General features: G+C 41.3%; 1 protein-coding gene across 2 annotated transcripts; it reads left to right on the top strand.

Annotated features, from left to right (window-relative positions):
• Positions 1-1,031: 1,031 nt before the first annotated feature.
• ZFAND5 (zinc finger AN1-type containing 5) lies at positions 1,032-21,616 on the top strand. Of its 2 annotated transcripts, none has more exons than XM_065745468.1 (6): positions 1,032-1,050; positions 4,142-4,299; positions 4,712-4,826; positions 5,239-5,336; positions 20,599-20,724; positions 20,984-21,616. In XM_065745468.1, exons 2-6 carry the CDS (start codon positions 4,149-4,151, stop codon positions 21,130-21,132), a joined length of 639 nt encoding a protein of 212 aa, XP_065601540.1. In that variant the 5' UTR covers positions 1,032-1,050; positions 4,142-4,148; the 3' UTR covers positions 21,133-21,616. The 2 variants fall into 2 exon arrangements, with proteins under 2 accessions (XP_065601540.1, XP_065601538.1); XM_065745466.1 differs by lacking the exon at positions 1,032-1,050 and adding an exon at positions 1,814-2,212.
• Positions 21,617-22,195: the final 579 nt, after the last annotated feature.

Raw genomic sequence — 22,195 nt, 5'->3', positions numbered from 1 at the left:
TGGAATTATTTTGTACTGCTGATGTTGAGGCATCCCAAATATTTCAGATAACAGAGTAGTTATTCTAAATATTCATCACTGTTCTGTAGCAGTAAGACTTCTGCAGCAAACACAGTGCCATATACTTCTGCAGAGCATTGTACTGTGGCACAGCACAATTCCATCTGAATGAAAATGCTAAATATCTCAGATAGAAGATTCTGGGCCTCAGGAGACATCTTCTGCAAAAAGAAGGAAGATCAGCTCCAGAAGGCATGTCAGGACAACAAAAATAAAAATAAAAAGGCTTTCTACTAATTGCAGTGATGCATTTTCCAGTGTCATGCATTTCAAACTTAGCAGTTTTCTTGGGTTAGTAGTTTAAGTAAAGGCCCATAAATATATCCAATATACTGATCTCTAAGCATCCCTGATATAGGTGGAAACTGCATTTAAAGCTGAATCGCTCTGAACATTTATCTAAAGCTACTTTGAGTTCTACAGCTGAACATCTGTGCTTAAGCATGTAATGCCTGGATGAACAGAAGAACCTTCCCCTTCCTAAACTTCCTTAAATAAAAATTATTGTCCTTAGTTTATGACGGCGCCGAACCACCCGCCGTGACCTCCAGACCCAGCCACCCGCCCAACGGCACGGCCTTCAACGGCCCCCCACCCGCCCGCCTCCGCTTGCCGTTACTTCAACGGCCCCCCACGCTCCCGCCTCCGCCTGCCGTTACTTTCTCGGCATACCCCGACGGCAGAAGGCGGAGCCGAACCTAAGGAGGAGGAAGGAGGCAGGCAGAGGAGGTGGAGTCTCCCGTTTCGGTTTGGCCTCGTCCTTCTTCTCCTCTTTTTGCTCCTCCTTCTCAGTCGTCGCCGGACGCCTGCTGCTGCTGTGCGAGGTTCCCGTGTGCAGCGAGCGTCTCTCCGTGCGCCGGTGCCATAACCGCCGCGGGAACAAAGGAGGAGGGTGTACATCCCGGAGCCCCCGGGCCCTCTCTCTCCCGGCAGTGGCCCGTAGCCCTCTCCGACACCCGACGCAAGGTTTCCGTCCGCCGCCGGCGCCTGGTAGGTGGGCGCAGGGCGAGCGATGGGGCCGGCTTGCTGGGGGGGGGGGAGTTGCAGTTTGGGCCTTCCCATGGCGGCACAGTGAGGAGCATGGGACCGGCGGCGGCCGGGCCGTGACTCAGGGCTTTGCGTGCGGCTGTGTTCCGGGCCCGCCCCCGGGGTTGGCCTCCGGGCCCGGCGGCCGCGGGGCTCATGTGCGTTGGCACCTCCGCGGGGAGAGCGGGCTGCTCTCCCTGAACGCAGTGCGCTCGGTGTGCTTGGCAGCGCCGGCCCCTTTGTCTGGAGCCGGCCCTGGGCCCATGCCGTGCTCCTCCGCGGCAACGCGTTGCCAGGACGTGTGAGGAAGCTGTGACGTCGGGCCGCATTGGGCCCTTCTCCTTGCTCCGCTGCCCGTCCCTGAGGCAACGCGGGGGTAAATAACGCTGCGAGGGCACAGAGTGAAGCTGCAGCATCTCTCGAGCCAGGGCTTAGCTCTCCGTGAGGCAGAAGGGATTTTATTTTTCCTCCCAGCTGAAGTGGTTCGGCAGCAGCCTTTTGCACCAGGAGGTCGGGGACGTTTCGGTGAGCCTGCAAGCCCGTTGTGGCACGCGCTGTGGCTGGTGTTGAAAATGGCTGTTGGGGATGACGAGCCGGTGATGCTGCATTTCTCTGATTGAATTTCGGTCTCCGAGCTCGCTCTCTTCCTCTAGAAAGGAAGCCACAGTCGTGTTAATCAGATTTTATATTTTCCTCTCACAGTGGGTGTATGCACGGCTGCCTCAGCCTTGTGGGCCGGAGTGGAGCTGTCAGCCCTTGGAGATAAAAATAGAAGCTGATTTCAGAGGCCTCTGTTGACGGGGTTTTGTGTCTGAGCCTCCAGCTCAGCCTGTCACATTGCAGCCTTGTGACAGGCGGAAGCTAATGCGCTCACCCGTGTGACCCGTGCTTCTGAGAAATATTAAGGAAAGCAGTCCACATATGATGGCATCAGGAGCTGACTTTCCAAAGGAGTGGAGTTATATCTGTAGGAACACTTCAGCTAGCTGCTGACTCCCCTGAGGTGTTCCAGTAGGGAGGAATTGGAAAAGTGTGTAGTTTGTCTGGTCTGAAAACCTTGTTTCTGCTGTTCCTGGTTCAGAGGTTGATACAGCAAAATAGTGTGCTGGGTCGTGGATTTCGTTTGGTAAGTGTTTTGTAACTGCCTATGTGTGATAAACGCTTTTGGAAGAAACGGTGACCCAGACCTTTGTCAGAAGCCTAAAAACCTCAATTTCTGAGGGGCTGGAGAACAGCCCGACTTCTCTGTTAGGGGCATATATTTCGAGTAGTGGAAGAAGCTGCTGACCAAGCAGCTGTGAAAGCTTGGCTTTTGTAGTATTTTAAGAACAGCGTTAGCACCTAAGGCTGGATGCTTTGTAAAATAGGATTTGCAGTATGCTAATCTGAACTGGAGCACCTCAGTTGAGGCTGATAGTGGCAGCATAGTTGATAGTGTTTTAAGTTTACCTGCTTAACAAGAGGGCGGAAATGGGCTCTTTATTTGCTTTTGTCTAGGCATAAACCTAGAATGTAGATGTGAGCTTTCAGATTTGCCTAGTTTGGTCACAATTTGCATTGACTTCCTTGACTGACAAATAGGGCTGTAGAAGTGCAATGTTGTTGACTGTTCTATCGAAGTGTGAAGTTACATAGTCCTGAAATGACTACCTGTACCAACGCAGCTATTTATAGTTGGGGGAAAAAAATAGGTTCCATATTCACCTTCAGGGAAAATAAAATTGTCTCCTCTTTCTGAATTACTTTTCTCCCAAAAACTTAGTTTAACTGGACAAAGGTGACTGTCAGTTGCAGTTACCAAGCTATTGAAATCAGAGTTTACTAATTGTAGTGTGGCATTTCTTAGTTGTAAAAAGTGTATTTTTGTTGAGCGTAATAAATGGGCTTTCAGCACTCTTGAGTTCTCACAAGCATCATCTCTTATTTGACTTTTCCTGAGTAGGAAGGCTGTCATCTAGAGAATAAAAAATGTCTTCACAAGATTTAGAAGTGCTGTACTTGGCATATGGAGACAAGTGCGATATTCTTAAGTGTCCTCAATTTGTATTAGATTGCTTGATTACAATGTTCAAGTTTTGTTGCGCCTGCAAATCAAGGATTTTGTTGCTGTATCAGTTCAGTGCTCACGTTGCTTTGCAGAGGTTGACCAACAGTGAAGATGAAGTATTTTTACTCCTAACTACTGCAGTTTGTGTAATAGAGTTAGATATTCTCTATTGGGGGGGGTTCAGAAGTCTTTCTGTAACTTTATTAATACAAATAATTGAAAAGTCTTTTCTGAAAAGTGTCAGCAGCATGTTGGGATGTAGTCAACAGTCTAAAATTTATTTTGCTTTCCTTGGAAAAGTAAAGTCAGGTCTAATCTTATAACAGAAATACTGTTTAGGTTCTGGTGAAGAGGCTGTTGTGCACTTCTTGTTGCCAGCTAATACTCAGTATCAACTTTCATACACAACCTGATGTGTATTTGAGGCCTTGTTTTGGAAACTCCTATAGATAGGAATACGGGTTCTAAATGGCTGTTGCCAATACTTCAGGGATCTTCACTGTTCTCTTTAAGAAATGGATTGTGGAAGTCAATCCTGCTAGTAGTGGAATAAACATCAAAATGTTGATAGATCATTGGCTCTGAATCATTATGTGGTTCTGAATGGCATTTGAAAAAAATAAGGTGTTAGTTGCAAAATGGTACAGCAGATACAGAGATTGCTTATTCTGCATACCTGTGCTAATGCTCAGAGGTAGATAATAAAGGGCTCTTTGTCCATACGGTTGAATTTGGTCATAACCTGTACACACAGCTCAGTGTCTGACTAGCGTGTTACTTCTCAGTATCAGCCTGATAAATTTTTTCTTGCCTTAAAGACATATAATGATGTTACTTAGCAATACAACTGCAGTATCAAATGGCTTATTAATGTCCATAACTCTCTTTTTAAGAATGCTGTTATCACCTTATGGGAGCAGGGTGAGCAAACATGCTTTAATTCTGTAACCTTGTAATTGATTTTGGTGACATGCCCACTCCTAATGCAGTTCTTGGTTTTATTTACAGCTTCGAGATGACTCAGGAGACAAACCAGACCCCAGGGCCCATGCTGTGTAGTACAGGATGTGGATTTTATGGAAATCCTAGGACAAATGGGATGTGTTCTGTTTGCTACAAAGAACATCTTCAACGACAGCAGAACAGTGGGAGGATCAGTCCAATGGGTAAGGGTTTACAATATCTATTTTCTTGGTTTTACTTTTGATTAAAACATACAGGTGATAAAGTGGAATTCCAGAACAGATTTTAGGAAAACTTCTGAAAGCTGTATACTGAAGTAATGAATTTCAACAAGTATGCTACTTCAAAACAGAGTAAAATAGAAATGTGTTTCTGTGTAATACATTGTGGTCCACCCTTAATTTTCTTTTCCACTTACTTGCTAATGTCAGTATAATTTTACATGATCTCTTACATGATATTTCAGTTGTTAGCAATATAGTCTGTCTTTTAAGTAAGAAGTAGTTTGCAGTATAATGAATAATGTATTCAAGATCATAACTGTATGCAAGGATATTTGACTATAATGTATTCTACAACTCATTTATAATGACTTTTTAAATTCCTGTTATGTAGGACCAGCCAGTGGTTCAAACAGTCCTACCTCAGACTCTGCATCTGTTCAGAGAGCAGATACTACTAGCTTCAACAACTGTGACGGTGTTGCTGGCAGCACATCTGAAAAATCAAGGTAAGATGAACGTATTATTTTGAGTTTTAGATGAGCTGTGAGTATGTGGCAAATTAATGATTGGCAGTAGCTTTGACCCACTCCACTGAATTTTCTGAGAAGCAAAAGGCACACCTGACAATGCTTTTTTTTTTTTAAAGTCTTTATGTAAGGGACTACTGATTAAAATGTATGGTGTTATACTGCTGCATTTTCAGTTTATCTGGAGAAGTATTTGCCCCAGATTTGACTATTTCCTTTTGTGGGGAATTAAAATAGAATGAAAAAGTATTTTGAAGATAGCAGGAGCAGGAGCTAGGAACATGTATCAGGTCTAATTAGACAGGTAATCTGTTGATGGGTTTGGACAACTTAATTTTTATTATGTATTTAGAACTGATGTAAAATTAGATGTTTCTCTGTACATAAACAGAAATGTGCCTGTTGCCGCTTTGCCTGTAACACAGCAAATGACGGAAATGAGCATTTCAAGAGAGGAAAAAGCAACACCAAAAACAGAGACTGAGCCAGGTAGGTTTGCGGAGTTACACTGGGCGTGCTGGTGACTTAACGCAAGTTGACAGTTTGAGGAGATATCTCCCACTGTGGTGGTGGTCATCAGTAATTGTTAAGGCAGTTAATTAGTCTCCCCTTGGAATGGAGAAAAATGTCTGGTGCTAGAATATAGCTTTATGTTGCATGTTTACTGTTAAAAAAAAATTGATTCCTCTGAAGATAGGATTGGCTCCCAGTCCTTTTTTTTTTCCTTCTTTTTTGTCACTTCACGGTTGCATTTAGGGTGGAGTGGTCAGTTTTGAAGTCAAATTGCTAAGACTTTCATGCAAAATCTAGCAGAACTACAACTGCTGACTCATGGCAGTCAAAATGGCTTGCTGGGTTTAAAGAATGGAGTTCTTACAAATACTGTTTTACAGAGAAAGGAGAATGAGGGAAAGGACTTAAAAATACTGAAAAAAACAGTCTTTAAAAAGTAGTTGAGAAATCAGTAGATATCCACAGAACAGTTCTTTTGCTATGTAGGATGCTTAAAGCTGGGAATGAATCTTCAGTTTAGAATTTTATTCTTGCCCTGGAAGGATGTAGCTGTAGTGATTAAACTTAGAAATGCAAACTGCTTGGAGGGAGGCAGGAAATGGACTGCTTCCTTACATGCAACCGAGTGGTTGAATTCATTTATTAATCTGTTTGAATGAATACCTTAATATATTCATTCTGTACCTATACGTATCCACATTTTTGAACAGTTATGAAATATTCTTAAAACAGAAGCTGATATTTGATGAAGTCTGTTTACTTAAACTGAAGATAAAACAGTTTTTCACTTGCCAAGTCAGGTATAAAATGCAGAAGACACTACTCAGCACTGCATAAAAGTGATTTTTAACTAGCTCTGATTTTACTCTAACAACTGATATTTAATTGTTTGTTATTTCGAGGGTTTTGCCTTTTGCAATTAGTCATGCTGAGTTGAGATTCTGTAACAACGTTTCAGAAGGGTATTTTTTTTCTTGGTTCTGTACAGACAGAGTAGATTTTCTTTACTAATATGAATTTATTTTAACTGATATCATCAGAAGAGAATTTTTGCACATAGCTTAAAAAAAAAAAACAGCTACAATATTTATAAACCTGTTTTGCTTTTTTAAGATTTCCTGCCTGAAATGGTGTCAAGCAAGTGAAAGAAATGCTTAAAATGATAGCAATGGTGAAGTAGTAGGTGAATTTACACTTATTTAAACTGCCAGTAGTAGTCTGCAATTTTGCTCTGTATAAAGGACAGCCTTCAGCTTCAAACACAGTACCTGTTCTTTTCCTTTACAAGTGAGCTATATGATAGCTAGTGTCATTTACCACTCTGATTAGAAAGGGGGGGGGGGGGGGGGGGAATTCAAAAGCAGCTTGAGGTACTGTTGTATGTTTTCTAAGTAATCCTGCAGGTTGAAAGCAGAAGTTGTTACAAGTTGATGTAGAGGTCAGTGAGAGAACTGCCATAGAACATAAATGTTTCTGGAAAAACTTGTGGAACAAAACTGCCTGCCTTAGTTTGTATTGCAGCCTTTCAGTGCTTGAAGAAGATTGTTATAAAGATGGAAAGAGACTTCATGGGAAGTTATGTTGTGAATAAGACAATGGGTATTACTATCTTAAACTAAAGAAGAGTAGGATGAGATTAGACATGAGGAAGAGTTCTTCAGTTTGAGGGCGGTGAGGCACTGGCACAGGCTGCCTAGAGAAGATGTGGGTGCCTCTTTCCTGTGGGCATTCAGGGCCAGGTTGGGCGGGCCCTGGGCAGTCTGAACTAGTAGGCTGGCAACCCTGCCCATGGCAGAGTTGTTGGAAGTGGCGAGGTTTGGGTTCCCCTCCAGCCCAGAGAGGTCTTTGGCATTAGGATACACATAAGTCCCTCAAACAGTCTCATCTGTTGTGAAATGCATTTGCTTTTTAAGTAATACAACTGGACACAAACTGTGGGCGCGTAGGATGGTGTAGTTAGGTACTAATCTCAGGGTTTGATGGGTATCTAAGATGTGAAAATTGCTTTGTTCAATGATTGTTGATTACTGTTTTGCATGCAAGAAAATACGACCTAGACTTTAGAATCTATTTGGAGTCTGGACTTGTTGCGTTTTTCTCCTTTTTCCAGTAATATTTAGTGTGTGGTGTTCTCTCCTCCTGAGATGCTGCTGAGACAACAATACGTAATAATTCATAACAACAAAGCTGATACTTTGTAGGAGTTCTAACTGTCTACGATAATACCACACAGTCTTGAAGTTGCTGATGAAAACATTCTCTAGTTCTGAGCACAGTCTGATGCTAGAAACTGATTTTCATAACTGTTTACAGGCAGTAGAGTACAGCATGAGCAGTGTGACCTTCAAGTAAAGCATGAGGGAGTTGGCAGAGGTTATTGCTGAACTGTTCTGTATTGTCTTTGAGAGGTCTTGGAGAATGGGAGGGGTGCCTGAAGACTGGAGGATAGCCAGTGTCACTCCAGTCTTCAGAAATGGCAAGAAGGATCTGGGAAACTACAGGCCAGTCAGCCTCACCTCTATCTCTGGAAAGGCAATGGAACAGTTTGTTCTGAATGCTGTCTCCAGGCAGTTGGAAGAGATGAGAGTTACCAGGAGTAGTCAGCATGGGTTCACCAGAGGGAGGTCATGCTCAACCAACCCAGTCTATGATGTCTTTACTGGCTGGGTGGATGAGGGGAGAGCAGTGGATGTAGTCTACCTTGATTTCAGCAAGGCATTTGGCACTGTCTCCCACGACATTCTTACAACAAAGCTGAGTAGATTTGGAATAGATACAGTGAGGTGGGTTGAGAACTGGCTGACTGGAAGAGCTCAAGAAGGTTGTGATTGGTGGCGCAGAGTCCAGTTGGGAGGCTTGTACTTAGCAGTGTTCCTCAGGGGTTGGTGCTGGATTCTGTCCTGTTCAGCATCTTCATCAATGACCTTGATAAGGGGATAGAGTCCACCCTCGGCAAGTTTGCTGATGATACAAAGGTGGGAGGAATGGCTGACCAGTAGGAAGGCTGTGCTGCCATTCACCAGAACTTGGACAGGCTGGAGAATTGGGCAGAGAGGAACCGGATGAGGTTTAATAAGAGCAAGTGTAAAGTCTTGCACAATAACCACATGCACTGGTATAGGTTGGAGGTGGCATGCTGGAGAGCTCTTAGGAGAGGGACCTGGTGGTTGACAGGCAGGCTGTGAGCCAGCAGTGTGCCTTGGTAACCCAGAAGGCCAGTGGGATCTTGGAGTGCATTAAAAACAGCATGGCCAGCAGGTCAGGGGAGATGACCCTCCCCCTCCACTATGCCCTGGTGAGGCCTCACCTGGAGTATGGTGTCCAGTTCTGATCTCCTTGAAAGAGTCCAGCAGAGGGCCACAAAGATGATAAAGGATGTGGAACACCTCCTCAGTGAGAAAAGGTGAGACCTGGGGCCGTTCAGCCTTGAGAAAAGAGGACGTAGAGGGGATCTGATCCATGTCTATACCTAAGGAGTGGGAAGCCAAGCGATGAGGCCGGACTTTTCTCTGCAGTGAGTGGTGATAGGAAAAGGGGAAATGGACACAAACTGAAGCATAGGAAGTTCTGCACAAACATACATGGGAACTTCTTCCCAGTGCAGTGACGGAGCAGTGGCACAGCTGCACAGAGAGGTGGTGGAGTCTCCTTCTCTGGAGACGTTCCAGACCCACCTGGACGCCTACCTGTGCAACCTGGGCTAGGGAGCTGCTTTGGCAGGGGGTTGGACTCCATGATCTCTAGAGGTCCCTTCCAACCCCTACAATTCTGTAATTCTGTGATTAATGTCTCTCCTTTTAACATCTTCAGTGATATGAAGTTGCATTCTTTTTTGACAGAATTTCATTAGGAAATCTTCAGCATTTCCTTTGCAAGCCAGAAGGCTATAAATAATTACGTCTGATAAGATGTGTTTTTTAACAACTTAAATTAAGAAGCTGCTGAAGCTGGGAACAGTAAAGCTTGACAGGCTTATTTTGTTGGTTTTTTTTATTATTTTTATTTTTTCCCCAGGTTGAGGTTGCAACCTGGATTCTCATTCAGAAAAATCAAGTTTTAATACAGTCATATCTTAACAGTTGAAGGAAAAAATGTGTGACAGATACAACTGACTCAGTTGGTTATAATTGATGTGTCTAGCACACTATATTTTCTTTCAACTATTACTTTCTTAGTTCAACTTTATTTCATATTAGAACAGCGGCATATGTTGACTGGTTCCCAATATGATGAACTACTCACAAGTCAGAAATCTAAAGACCTTTGTGTCCAAACTCCAGTTTCTAAGTGGTCACTAATTTGTGGTGGATTACAGGAATCAAATGCAAAACCTAACGTCTTTCCCTTCTTTGTGTTAAACTGTCAGAGTAATGTGCAAGTATTCTGCAAGTTGGCGAGGCATTGTGTAGCTTTTCCTTACGAAACCAGTTTTGTTCTAGCAGGCGTGCAAATGCTATTAAAAGATCCTTGCAGAAGAGAAAATGGGGTTGTATATTAAGCATTAAAAATAAACTCTTTTGAAAACATGTATTTAAACATCATGTTATTTCAGGTTTTATTATGTTTTTTGCTTTTTTTTGTAGTTTTGTCTGTGTTTTTACACGGTTCGATTATGAGTCTTCTGTCAAGTGTCTGTTACCAAACATCATTAGTATCATCATGCATGTCATTGACTTAGTTTTTGTTTGCTTTTAATGCATTAGTAACTGAATTTTAGAGAACAGAGTGTGATGCCACAGCTGTGGAGTAGCATGGCCTGTAATGAAAGCGAGCCGGAAGTTGATATGTCTTTGTTCTCATGTAAGATACGTATTTTAAAAACACTCAGATACTGCTAACCTAAGGTCTAATTCCATGCATGCTGTAGATTTTTTTCTGTTCTGTATTTAATCTACTTCAGAAGGCAGTGCAAGATGGTGGTTGACTCACTTGTCTTCTGACTCTAAAAGCCAGTATGATTGTTTTACTGTTAACCTTGCATTTAGATTCAGACCATGTTGTGAGGGTAGCTCTAACTTGTAGGTATAATTGGTGCGTGTTGCAGCTAGTAGTTTAAAATGCTGAATAGATAGCTTATGAAATACAGTAGGCTTGAGATGATGACTATGGTATTCCTTAGATTTCGATGCTGTAACAATTGCTTCTTACTTGGTTTTGCATAGTATAATATTTAACTGTGTTTTTAACTGTATACAGTTCCTTCGTAGATGTCAGCAAAATCATCTGATATAACAACTTGTGTTCAGAATAGTCAATTCATCATGTCTACTGTAACATCTGTAGATAGCCCTGCATTATATAATTCTGAAATTGAATTGGCTTGAAGCTTTGGAAAATTAGACTGAGGGCCCGTGTTTGTTGCTGATAGAGTGCTGTTTTAACTTTTTAACTGAAATGAGTATGATAGATTGAGTCTTTGTGGTGACCAAATTAAAGTGTTTGTGTGTGATACATAAACCAGGATGTCTTTACATTAATAAAACATTAAAAATATTTCATATGCTTATTAGTTGGGCATGTGGGAGATAAGTTACATGCTGCAGAACATGTTCATTCCCTTGCCTGTGAAATGAGGAGTGGTGTTTATGTATCAGCCTTTCATCTTTGGCATCTATACAGCCCTAGCAGTTCTGGTTTCTGAAAAATGAAGCATTTACTTTCAAGAAGCTAGACAAAATGTAACAGGGACTGTTTGTCTTTACAAATTCCAAATTTACATACAAGTCCAATGTGTTTAAAACATAATACGAGAACTTGGTAATCTGCAGTTTCTGCTCTGCTACTGCAGAAGTTCAGTCTGTTGTCTTTTTGATTACTCTAGACTTGACCTTTATTCTTTTCTGTTATAGTTTTGCCATTTCTTCTGTGGTGGCCAATGGAGTTGGTTTCATGAAGTCAAGGTGTTAATACAGCTGTGTTTTTAGGCTTTCAAGACTTTGCTGTTTTGGCATGGTTGTGCAGTGTCTGAGGCATGGAATCAGATGTGGACGATCCAAAGCATTAATTACAGCTTTAACATCCCATATACACTTTCACAAGTTTTCTCTTGTAACTTTCCCACCCACCTTTACATGTCAACAAAATATTCCCCAAAACAGTCTGTAACCATGCATGCAGGTGCTTATCCAATCAGGGTCATGAGGAGTACCAAGTCACATACTCTTCCTCCAATTGGAGTCTGCTATCACCCATTTTCCTTTTCTTCTGGAAGTGTCCTTGGTTCTCAGCTATCCTTTCTCATGCTGTTTATCCTGTTCCACAGCTTCTGCTCTAAGTACACTTTCTTGTATTCTCACAATTCCACCTTTTTTGTTTATTTGCAAACTATTAGCATACTACAAAATAATAATGCTAATAGTATTAGTAACATAGTCACGCCTTGAACACAGCATTCCCACTGCCTGATTTAGAGCTTTCTTCTTTATTTTGTGTAACATTTTGTAACAGAATTTTTTCCATTTGTACAACATACACACACTCATGCACACGCAAACATCCGTTTTATATAACTGTAAGCACAAAGCAGAAACTCCCTAAATAATCACATTATTAGCTATTGATCCTTGAGAGATGATGGCAAGTCACCAGAGAGGAGAGAAGGTAGGAACATGCCAGTGGTGGATGCGATAGGCAGTGCCAGCAGGGCGTCCCCTGCTTCAAGGTGCACTTTTCCTTTCTCACCCATCACAGATTCTCTCCTGCTTTTACTCTTCTCAGGGTCTGCAGAGTTTTTTCCATTTGTGCACTGCATCCGTGTGGCCAGTGTGTGATACAGAGCCCAGATGGAACACCTGCTTGCAAAACAGAATAAATTACTATCGTCAGCTCTCTCTAAAAAATACTTATAGCCACAAATATCAATTCCCTTAAAACTATCAGAATACTTTGTTCCTTCCCAAGATCATTCTTCAGTCAGAGGCCTTTAGGCCCCTGATACAGGTGCCAATTGAAAGAATTAGTGAGCTAAAATATATGTTGGGCAGTGTTCAAGAGTTCTCTATTAGAATCATATTTTGAATCAAAGTAAGATAGTGTGTGCCTTCGTCTCGAGTGATAGTCATATTTTTAAAATTCTAAGTAGTGGATGAAAAAGAGTGAATCATTGTTTAGTACAGGATCATCCCTTTTCCTGGCCTTCCTTTCCAGGTTTTGTCTTTGCAAACTAAGAAAAGAGTAATTGATAGGCTACCATCATAACCAATAATGAAAAGATAGAATTATACTGAAAGAGCTATTCCCATGGATTCCAGCAGTGGAAACATCAAATCCTGTTCAATTTGTGTTTAATATACTACTAAAAATAGAAGCAGCACACAACAACCTATATAGTAGCTAATCATTCTAATTCTTAAGGCTACATTGGTAACACAGGAAAATCACACGTTTTTGTCATATCACTACCAGTGTTGTTACTGAGATTCCATCCAGTGGGTAATCTATCTGTTCTTCATCACTCTTTATGGCACCCGTAAATTATCTATAATACAGCAAATTTCAAGACAGTAAGAAAGAAACACACAATCCCAGTTTTTATGAAGGCTAGGTGCTATTTTCTGCCTTGAGACAAGGCCAGATGTATTGCACTGGAACCCATGTGGGGCCAGTCCCTGTGGAAACATAAGCATATCTACAACCCCAAGTTATTAGTGGTAGGGGACCTTCCCAATGCCCTGTGGCCATATTCCAAATGTTAACCATCCTTGAGCACTGGGGTGGCCCCAAAATGTTGGTCTACTTGAGTTGTATCTGTATGATCATGATTCAAAAAATTCAGCACAAGCAAAGCCTTACATAACCTTTCTTGTGGTGCGACTCCCTTTTGTCTTTTTTGTTGTTGTTTGTTTGTTTGTTTTGTCCTTAGAGGTATGTGCAGGTCCATTATCTGTTTTTATAGTGTCTGGGATCCCCACAGCACCCATAAGCGAGTAAGCAGTATTTACGGGCGTCACAACTGCGCTCACTTGTATGTGCTGTGGCAAACACGTAAGAAGAAAAGATATCTGTTGTTACTGGCACATATTTTAGATGGCCAAATTCATCAACATGAGTGAAATTTGTTTTCCAGAGTTGAAGAGGCACTGTGCCACAGGGATTTGTCCCTATCTGAGGCAAAGGGGCTACTGCTTGGCAATCTGGGCACATTAGAGTAATGTTGTGGGCTTGATCCACTGTCAATTGGAATTGTTTCTTAAGGCTCTCTTATTCTGATGGAAAAATTGATGGGAGAGTCATCCTGTTGAAATAACTGAGGGTAGCAAAGGTGTCTGGCTTGATCAGTCTTACTATTGCTCTCAGTTAGTGGACCAGGCAATGTAGTGTGTGATCAAGTATGCATAAAAAGATAAGGGAGGGTATGGTGAGAGGCATAATGCAAAACTCACTTGAGCTCTGCAAACAAAGCAGAGTTGTTAACTTCCTTAAGAAAAGATCCTTCAATTTGCTGAATGATACCTGCAACATAGAGTCAATTATGTTAAGCTTTTCTTCTGCAAAAATCTGAAAAGCTTGAACCGCTGCAGCAAGCTCTACAACTTGAGGTGACCCATCAACAGTATGCACACTCGACTGCCATCGTGTAGCAGTCACGTGCCAGAGAACCACGGCTCGGTGTGCCTTACTGGAGCCATCGTAAATACAGTGACATTAAGTATTGGAATATGTGGCAGTAAAACATTTCTAGTAAGGGACAGATCACTCTAATTATGCAGTAACTGATGTTTGGGGGGATGAGTGGAGATTTGTCTGGTATAATCAGCCATAGCAGTTTGCAAAGCAAGTAAATGCACAAGCATCCAATCTAGATCTTAGTAGCGGGTATGTAGATGCAGTCAGGATCACAAGCTTGTAAAATTTGTAAACGATGTCAACCTTGCTGTATTAGCATTGCAAGCATCTCTACTTGTGATGTAATGATTTTTGAAAACGTATGTGGTAAAAATATCCATTCAAGGGTGATGAGAGGAGCTTTTCTTAAGGTATCCCACTGACATAACAAGCCATATGATTGACAGGAATTTGCTTTTATTATAGGAGATACTGGAAGTGGCAAATGTAATGGCTGTGTTGGTGTTGCAGTGATGTTATTACAGAGTCAGAGCACTGTAGTGCCTTTGGTGTTAACTGTCCTTTAGAGGTTAAATCTGGATCTCCTTTGAGTAGCTGGAATAGAGGGTGTAGCTCTTGAATAGTAATACCTAAAAGCGGTCGCAACCAGTTGATGGTCCCTAATAATTTCTGAAGATCATTTAATGTCTGCAGACGAGGTACTGTTTTGCAGATTTGTGGCTGAATGGTGTGAGATGTAATTTTCCATCCTACTTATTTCCATGGAGAGCTGAGTTGCGCCTTCAGCTATTTGTAAACCAGCAGAATGGACTGCCAGCTGGATGGGCAGTCCTTTAGACTCTCTTCTTGTTCTGCTGCTATTAGTATATCATCCATGTAATGATCAATAAGGATGTGAGGTCTGGCTTTTTGTACTGGTTTTAATGCATTTGCCACAGTCAGTTGGCATAATGTTGGGCTATTAAGCATTCCTTGTGGTAAAATGGTCCAATGATACCTCTGAGCAGGGCTTTGTTGGTTAATGTCAGCATCTGTAATTCCCAGTAAAATAAAAAGTCCTATCTGTGTAACAGAAGAACGTCTTAACAAGAGGGCTCTGTGCCTGTTCCCGAGGGGGCCACAATACCTGTTGGTATAGGAGTCATGTTGGTATTGGTCAGTGTATTGGATTGGATAGTGGCAAATCCATTCCTGCGCTGCTGATCCCAGTGAGCTGGCCAGGCAGGGGGTGGCTGATTTCGGACCGTATTTGTTGTCATAGTGCGTGGGCTAACACTCTTCTTGCCATTTCCTGACAGATCAGAGTGCTGTGCAGCAACAGGGAATTTTTTATTGGCAGTCTCTCACCCACTGTAGCCCCTTCCCACACAGGAGATAGGGTCAAGCCAGAACGGCATGTGCTTGCCTAGGCTTTTTACAGTCCTTTTGTTTGTGACCAGGTTCCCCACAATTGTAGCACTTCATTTTCTGAGTTATCACTACATCGAGTCGGGACACCAGTGTGTCTGCTAACAAGGCCATTTTAGGACTTTCTGTGCCTATGTCTTGATAGGCTTTAATCATGTCAGTAATGGATGGATGGATCTATATCCATCCATATTTATGGATTATAAAGCCTTTCAACAATCTGCATTAACACTTTCTATTCCTAATTGCTTAAGCAGAATATTCCGGGCAGCTTGATTTTCCACTTGTCTGTCTAGCATATTTTGTAAATGGTCAAGAAATTTAATGTAGGGCTCATCAGCCTCCTGCTTAATTGATTGATGTAAATGAAGTATTAGGAAAACTGATTTTAGGTATCCCATGGATAGCATGCGACACCAGAGTATTAACTTGTTCTAAGGCATTGCCTACCCGTCTGCGCCTGGGCTTGACGTGGTGCTCGGAGCCATCCCCCATGAGCTCTTCCCTGCCAATGCAGTTTAAGTTAGATTATTCATAGCCTGGATGGTAGCCAGTTCTCAGTATTCAGTCATAAACACGGTAAACTGCAAGGGAGACAGAATCATTCATAACATTTTCCAATCATGAGGGGTCATAACATAGCTGTCAACAGTTGCGGACAAAATGTTATACGTAAAGCTGGACTGAATGCCATAATCTTTTGTCGACTTCACTGCCTCATAAGGCAGGGAATCCCACCGGGGGGGCTGATGTGCATGATACATCGCAGGAAAGTCTTGCAATGCATCAGCATCCCCCCGTGATAATGCTTCTTTCACGCACCGTTCTAAAGCACCGTAGTGCACTGTGCGAGCAACAACATTTCTGCCTCCCGACCCCTTCAAATTATCGTAGGGAGGGGAAAAGTTCGGTTCGTCGGCCAGTTTTACTGGACCGAGATCTAACAGACCCTTTGCTTCCGGTCCGTCCTTGTTTTTATCCGAATGACACACGGACCCGAAGGCGGAGCGGCAAGCGGGGCGGGGCTGGGGCAGGTGCGGAGGGCAGCAGCGCGGCTGGAGGGCGCGGTTTCCCTTCTCCCCGGGCGGGGGTGGGCTTGGAACCGCGGATGGAGCCCGGGCAGGAGCTGCTTCCCGTGCAGGGGGGCAATGAGGAACAGTCGGAAGAATTTTTCTTTCCTTGTCGAGTTTGTTTGAGTGATTCCGAAATGTGATGCCACACGGTAAAAGCTCGGTGGCTGTTTTGTCTTCAGTAGAAGCCTCCCAGAGTTTTATGCCAAAGCTCCTCGTCAAAAAAAAAAAAAACTTAGTTACCAGAAACTCGGGGACATTTAGGCTTATCCATTTAAGAAAAGTAGCCAATGCTGAGGTAGATACAGATTTATTGCAGGTTTTAACATCCCATGTATACTTTCACAAGTTTTCTCTTGTAACTTTCCCACCCGCCTTTACATGTCAACAAAATTCTCCCCAAACACTCCTTAACCGTGCATGCAGGTGCTTCTCCAGTCAGGGTCATGAGACATTCCAAAACATGCACTCTTCCTCCAGTTGGGGTCTGCTATCACACAGCTTACTTGAATCTGTTTTCCTTTTCTTCTGAAAGTTTCCTTGTTTCTCAGCCTTCCTTTCTCATGCTGTTTATCTTGTTCCACAGTTTCTGCTCTAAATATGCTTTCTTGTATCCAGCTATCTACTCGGTAATCTTTTGATAGCTGTGTATTTTAAGCTGCTGGGATCTAACTGTAGTTAACTTATTTTAGAAACTTATTTTGTGACTATATATATTAGTGTTGAGTAACCTTTTTCAGGTTACTTTTAATATGGGGAGGGCTGAAGAATAACAGATGTGTTTTTCAACTGAAAATCATCAAATTAATACCTTTTTGTGCGGAGAATCTGAAAAATAACTTCAGTAGGCACGGTCTTCTGCAGCAGCTATGTTTGCATAAGCAAAACTACTGCCCATTTTGAAAATGCAATTTCTACAGTGTTGTTTGTGAGTACAAGTCACTAAGGCTTAATAACTCGGTCTGGGAAGAGCTCTGTTCTCTTTAGGATTTGTCTGTGTTTAGGTTGAGTAGTTGTCATGCTGTGGCATGTGGCTGACTTCATTCATCAGCAGCATCAGTGTTCCCACATGCCTTTTGTGAAGATGGCATCTTGTCTTCAAATTATATATGAAAGAAGCTTTCCCAGTGTCATGCAGTACCTGTACTGGTGTTCTTTTTTGGACACCTCTAATACCGGGATTATATTACCCTTTATTACCCTAGTAGATGTGTGATAGACTTCTCTGTGTGTGATAGTAATACATCTTAAAACAATCACAGGTAACTATTACTTTGGTCTGAAATTATTAATAAAGGTTCACCCAATTCTGAAGATCTAAGATTTTTCAGCCTTGTAACGGAAGAACTGGTCTGATAAAAATCAAGTGGAGTAAACTTGATCAATTAGCTTTTTAAGCCATAGCTTAGGAAGGCAGATGATGTGCCAGCAGGAACTCAGCTAAAATAAAACATCTTTTAATAGCATGGAGCCTAATTCATCTAAACAGGGGTATTGCTGCTGAGGAAGCCAGTCTGCAGGTAAAAGTAACTACCTTTTTTGTACTTGCAATTTTTGTCCAGTGATTTAATCCCTGGTGATAGTATTGCAATTATTTGAAGCATTAGTTATTTTTGGACAAAAAATATTAAGAGTACTTGCCTGATAGAGTCCTTCCTGTCTGACGAGCTTTTTCTTTTAAAGTAATAAACTGAATATTTTTAGTTCAGGGTGCTCTGCCCCATCTTTTTAAGTCTTTAGTGCCTTTTTTCTGCATGTTCTGCTGCTTTCCCTTCTTTACTGAACACATTTTAGTTGCTCAGGGAGGTCTACTGTTCAGCAGCTTATGTGGGAAATGGGCTTCTCCAGTTTCTTAGGACTATTTTCTTCACTGCCTGGTTCCTATGCTGCTGTGTGTGGTTGTGAACAACTGGAACAGGTTCCTTGAGCAGAGGAGAAAGGATACCTGCAGTAACTGTTAACATTCTCACTGAGAATTTGTTCTCATTTGCTTCCTCATGAGCATGTTAGGCAGTGATAAAAGTCGTTCTTTCTCTTGCTTTAATTTTCTCTTTGTGCATGCTGTGAGTGACTTCAATTATTTAGGTCATTCTTGATTTGTCCCTCCTTTTATCCATTTTCTCTTGCATCTGACTGAAACAGCGTGTATCCTCCCAGGACTTATGCTATGAGTTCATTCTTATGCAGATGAAGCTTCCCCCTGGCTAGTTATGCAGCAAATTGCAGCGTGCAGAAATATTTCTGGTTCCTTCTTTTTTTTTTTTTTTTATCTGTTGTGGCTTATATTTGTCATTGTGTTTTTAAGCAAATTAGCAGTATAGCAAATCTAAAAGGAGATTAACTGTGTTTTTTGGGTGCTGTGAAATCATTATTTTTTTTTATGCTGTAGCTGGTGCTTGATAGCCTGGTACCCGAGAGGTTTATACTGTTTGTGGTATCACTGTGTTTTAACCTGTTTTGGTCAGAGGCTCTTAAATGGGTCCACCCAATACTGCTTTCTTTGGAATTTAAGAACAAGCTCAGACCATCATAACTGGAGATGAAAATGTTAATACGTCATAAATACAAAGAAGTTGTATGAACAAGCACAGTAGCAGAAGTTACTTCAGAAAGCATTGACGTCAGTAATGATTGGAGTTCAAGTCCTGAAATATTTTCTTACCCTTGGACTAAGCAACATAGCAAACACATTGCAATCTTTTTAGACATAAAGGTCTCTTAAAGACAACAAATATAGTAAAGGTCCTTTGCAGTTAAGGACTGTTAAACAAATGTTAAAGAATATATTATCAGCTATTGTCCTACTGTATAAAATTGTGGGGTTTTGAGTGGTGAATACTTCTTGGTAACTCAAAGAATTTGTCACTTCTAAATCTTACGTGGATCCCAGTCAGGAATTCACAGCCTGTTTTCCACAGTGAACTGTGAGGCTTCCTAGGTATTGGTGATAATAGTGATCTTTTATTTTTTCAGAGCACATACAAACATGACAATGCAAATGCAGTTAAAATGACAATTTTTCAAAAATTGTAAAGATATGAAAATAGCATGACTGGTTCTTTGAAAAATCTAAATTCTCACAGGAAGCAAAAAATCTGAACTCAGACCCTATTCTTATGCTTAAGTTCCATTACAAGTATGTCCTTTAAGGCTTATGTACTTTGCTTATTTTGGAATTTATTTTGTAGTTTGCTCTTTGTATTTTAAAATAATGGACATCATCAGACAGCTGGGAGTTCTCAGGTTAAACTTTGCTAGGAATGGGCTCCATGGGTAATATGTATTAAAGACGGCGCTGAAATATGCATCCCTCAGCTTTCTTCCAAAAGAGTTGGATATAAATAAAAGGTTATTAAAGCAACAGCAAAAGTACCCTTTAATTTGATGAGGATGATTCTTTAAAAGAAAATGAACAGATGTACAGAAGTTCTCTGAAGGATAAAATGTTGTTCAAGAAACTGAGTAGAATGTCACTGACTCATTTTCACTTGCATCATGAACACAGTCAATTTTGGATATGCTTGCTTGAGCTTTAAAGCCAAACACAGTACAGAAATACAGATATTAAGTGCAGAAAAATCCATACTTCATTCTTATTGAAAGCATATTGATGAGTGAGATTCTTTTGTATTGTTATGTGCTTTATAGCTGTGTTCTGGATCTGTCCCAAAATCAGTCATTTGCTGTGAGCTGTTTTGGTTAACTGTTTCAGGTTGGTTCACTTGACTTCACAAGTATGTAGTAGCAGAGTATCCAGTACGAAGACAGTGACATATTACTGTCAAATTTATTTATATTTTTATCTAAAATATGTTCCAGTTGATCATAGGCTCTACAGGATTAATCTCCGTTCAGCAGTTTTTCTCGTGACAATGTTAATATTTTTAAAGAAATTTTACTTGTGTGGTTGCTTTTAGTATTGAATGTACGTGCAACTTTTGGTGTATGTTCTAAGTATATCTTAGATTTTCTGACCAGTAGAACTGCAGAGAAAATCTGACTTGAAAGGGAACTTGTTGACTTCTTAAAAACATTTGTGGTTTACTTTTCCATAGACTAGTCTGTGCAGTACTTCAGCCTACTTAGAGTCTTAATAAGAGGAATTAATTTTTCAGAAATGCATGCTTGCTACTAAATAATTAGATACAGTCAAGAAAAGGAAAAAAAGTTAACCTTTATGTTCTTTGCTTTAACAGTTGTTACTCAGCCAGCCCCATCAGTTTCTCAGCCTAGTACTTCACAAAACGAAGAGAAAGCTCCTGAACTTCCCAAACCAAAGAAAAACAGATGTTTCATGTGCAGAAAGAAGGTTGGCCTTACAGGTAGGAGAACACTTAAATGCTGAACACATCCATACTAATATGGTTGGCTCTTAACAGATTAAACTTAATGAAGTTGAAGTTGGTCACAAAATCCAAACTTAGAAATGACATGTTTTGGAAATGCTTGGGTTTTTGTTAAGCTATTGTATTTCAGAAAAGACAAAGATAATGACTTTCGTCTGTAGCAACTAAGCCGCTAACTTACAGCCTATTTAAGTATTAAGCTTCATAATGATGTTGTATATTTTTCTTTGTCCAGGATTTGACTGCCGCTGTGGAAACTTATTTTGTGGACTTCACCGTTATTCTGACAAGCATAACTGCCCATATGATTACAAAGCAGAAGCTGCAGCAAAAATCAGGAAAGAGAACCCAGTGGTAGTGGCTGAAAAAATTCAGAGAATATAAATGGAACTGCTTGTGAAAAGACTGTTTTTGTTTATAATATATCCTAGGAAAACATTGAAGAGCAGGTGCATGGCCATTTTCCTTTGATGTTCTCCAGAGTTGTTTGTTCTTTCTTTTTTCAGTCTTGTCTGTCTTAATGATATTTCAGGATGTTTGGGTGCTTGTTACAGGCAGAATTGGATAGATACAGCCCTTGAAAATATGTATGCCCTCCCTAGGGAATAGCTGAACGATAAGAAACGTGCACAGAAATATACATGCACAAAGGACAGACTCTTAGTTCACATGTGCCAAACAGATGTATGCTATCTGCATGTTTGCAGCAGATCTGCCTTTTGAAATGTTTGAAATATATAATCTTTGGCTAATCTTATGTGCCTGTTTTGGAGAAGGATATATCAAAAAGGCTGGCAGTCTACTTTTGTTGTTAAATATCTCATTCTGGTTTTGGTTGCAACACTCCATTGTTTTCTACCAGAATTTAAGCTATTGTCACGGTGTAGTCCGTGACAGTGACCCAAGGGAAACTGAGAAGGGAGAGAGAAAAGAAAGAGAAAAAAAAAAAAAACTGCAGTGGCCACTCAGCCCCCTGAGCAGAGCTGTGCGTGCCGGAGGGTTTGGGGGGAATAGATGGGTCTACAAAAAACAATGGCACAATTTGAGAAGGAACGGTAACTTTACTAAATCTAATAACATTGAACAACTGAGAGAGAAATGAAGTTTCCAAACCAAAAGCTGTGAGCTTACGTTAGGGAGGAAGTGCAGGGGAAGCACAGTGCTGAGACTCCACAGCCGCTGAGAGAGAGCGCTGCCGCGCCCAGGCAGAGCGCCGCCTGGCATCCGGTGCGGAGCTCCACCCCTCTGCTGCTCCCAGCAGTGTCCCAACTGCTGCATGATGCTCTGATGTGGAATACTGGCATCAAAACCACAAAACCACAACATTCCACCCCTTATTCCACATTATCACATCATGCTTAACACATATCTATACAGAACTTAAACAGTAATAACATAAGTTACATACAAACATATATACATGTAATTACAGACTGCATTCCCCCAG

This window comes from Cyrtonyx montezumae, unplaced genomic scaffold (genome assembly GCF_038088225.1).
Source record: "Cyrtonyx montezumae isolate F1298 unplaced genomic scaffold, pur_monq_1.0 scaffold_36, whole genome shotgun sequence".
Lineage (NCBI taxonomy): Eukaryota > Metazoa > Chordata > Aves > Galliformes > Odontophoridae > Cyrtonyx > Cyrtonyx montezumae.
This window is presented reverse-complemented; position numbering and strand designations above follow the sequence as displayed.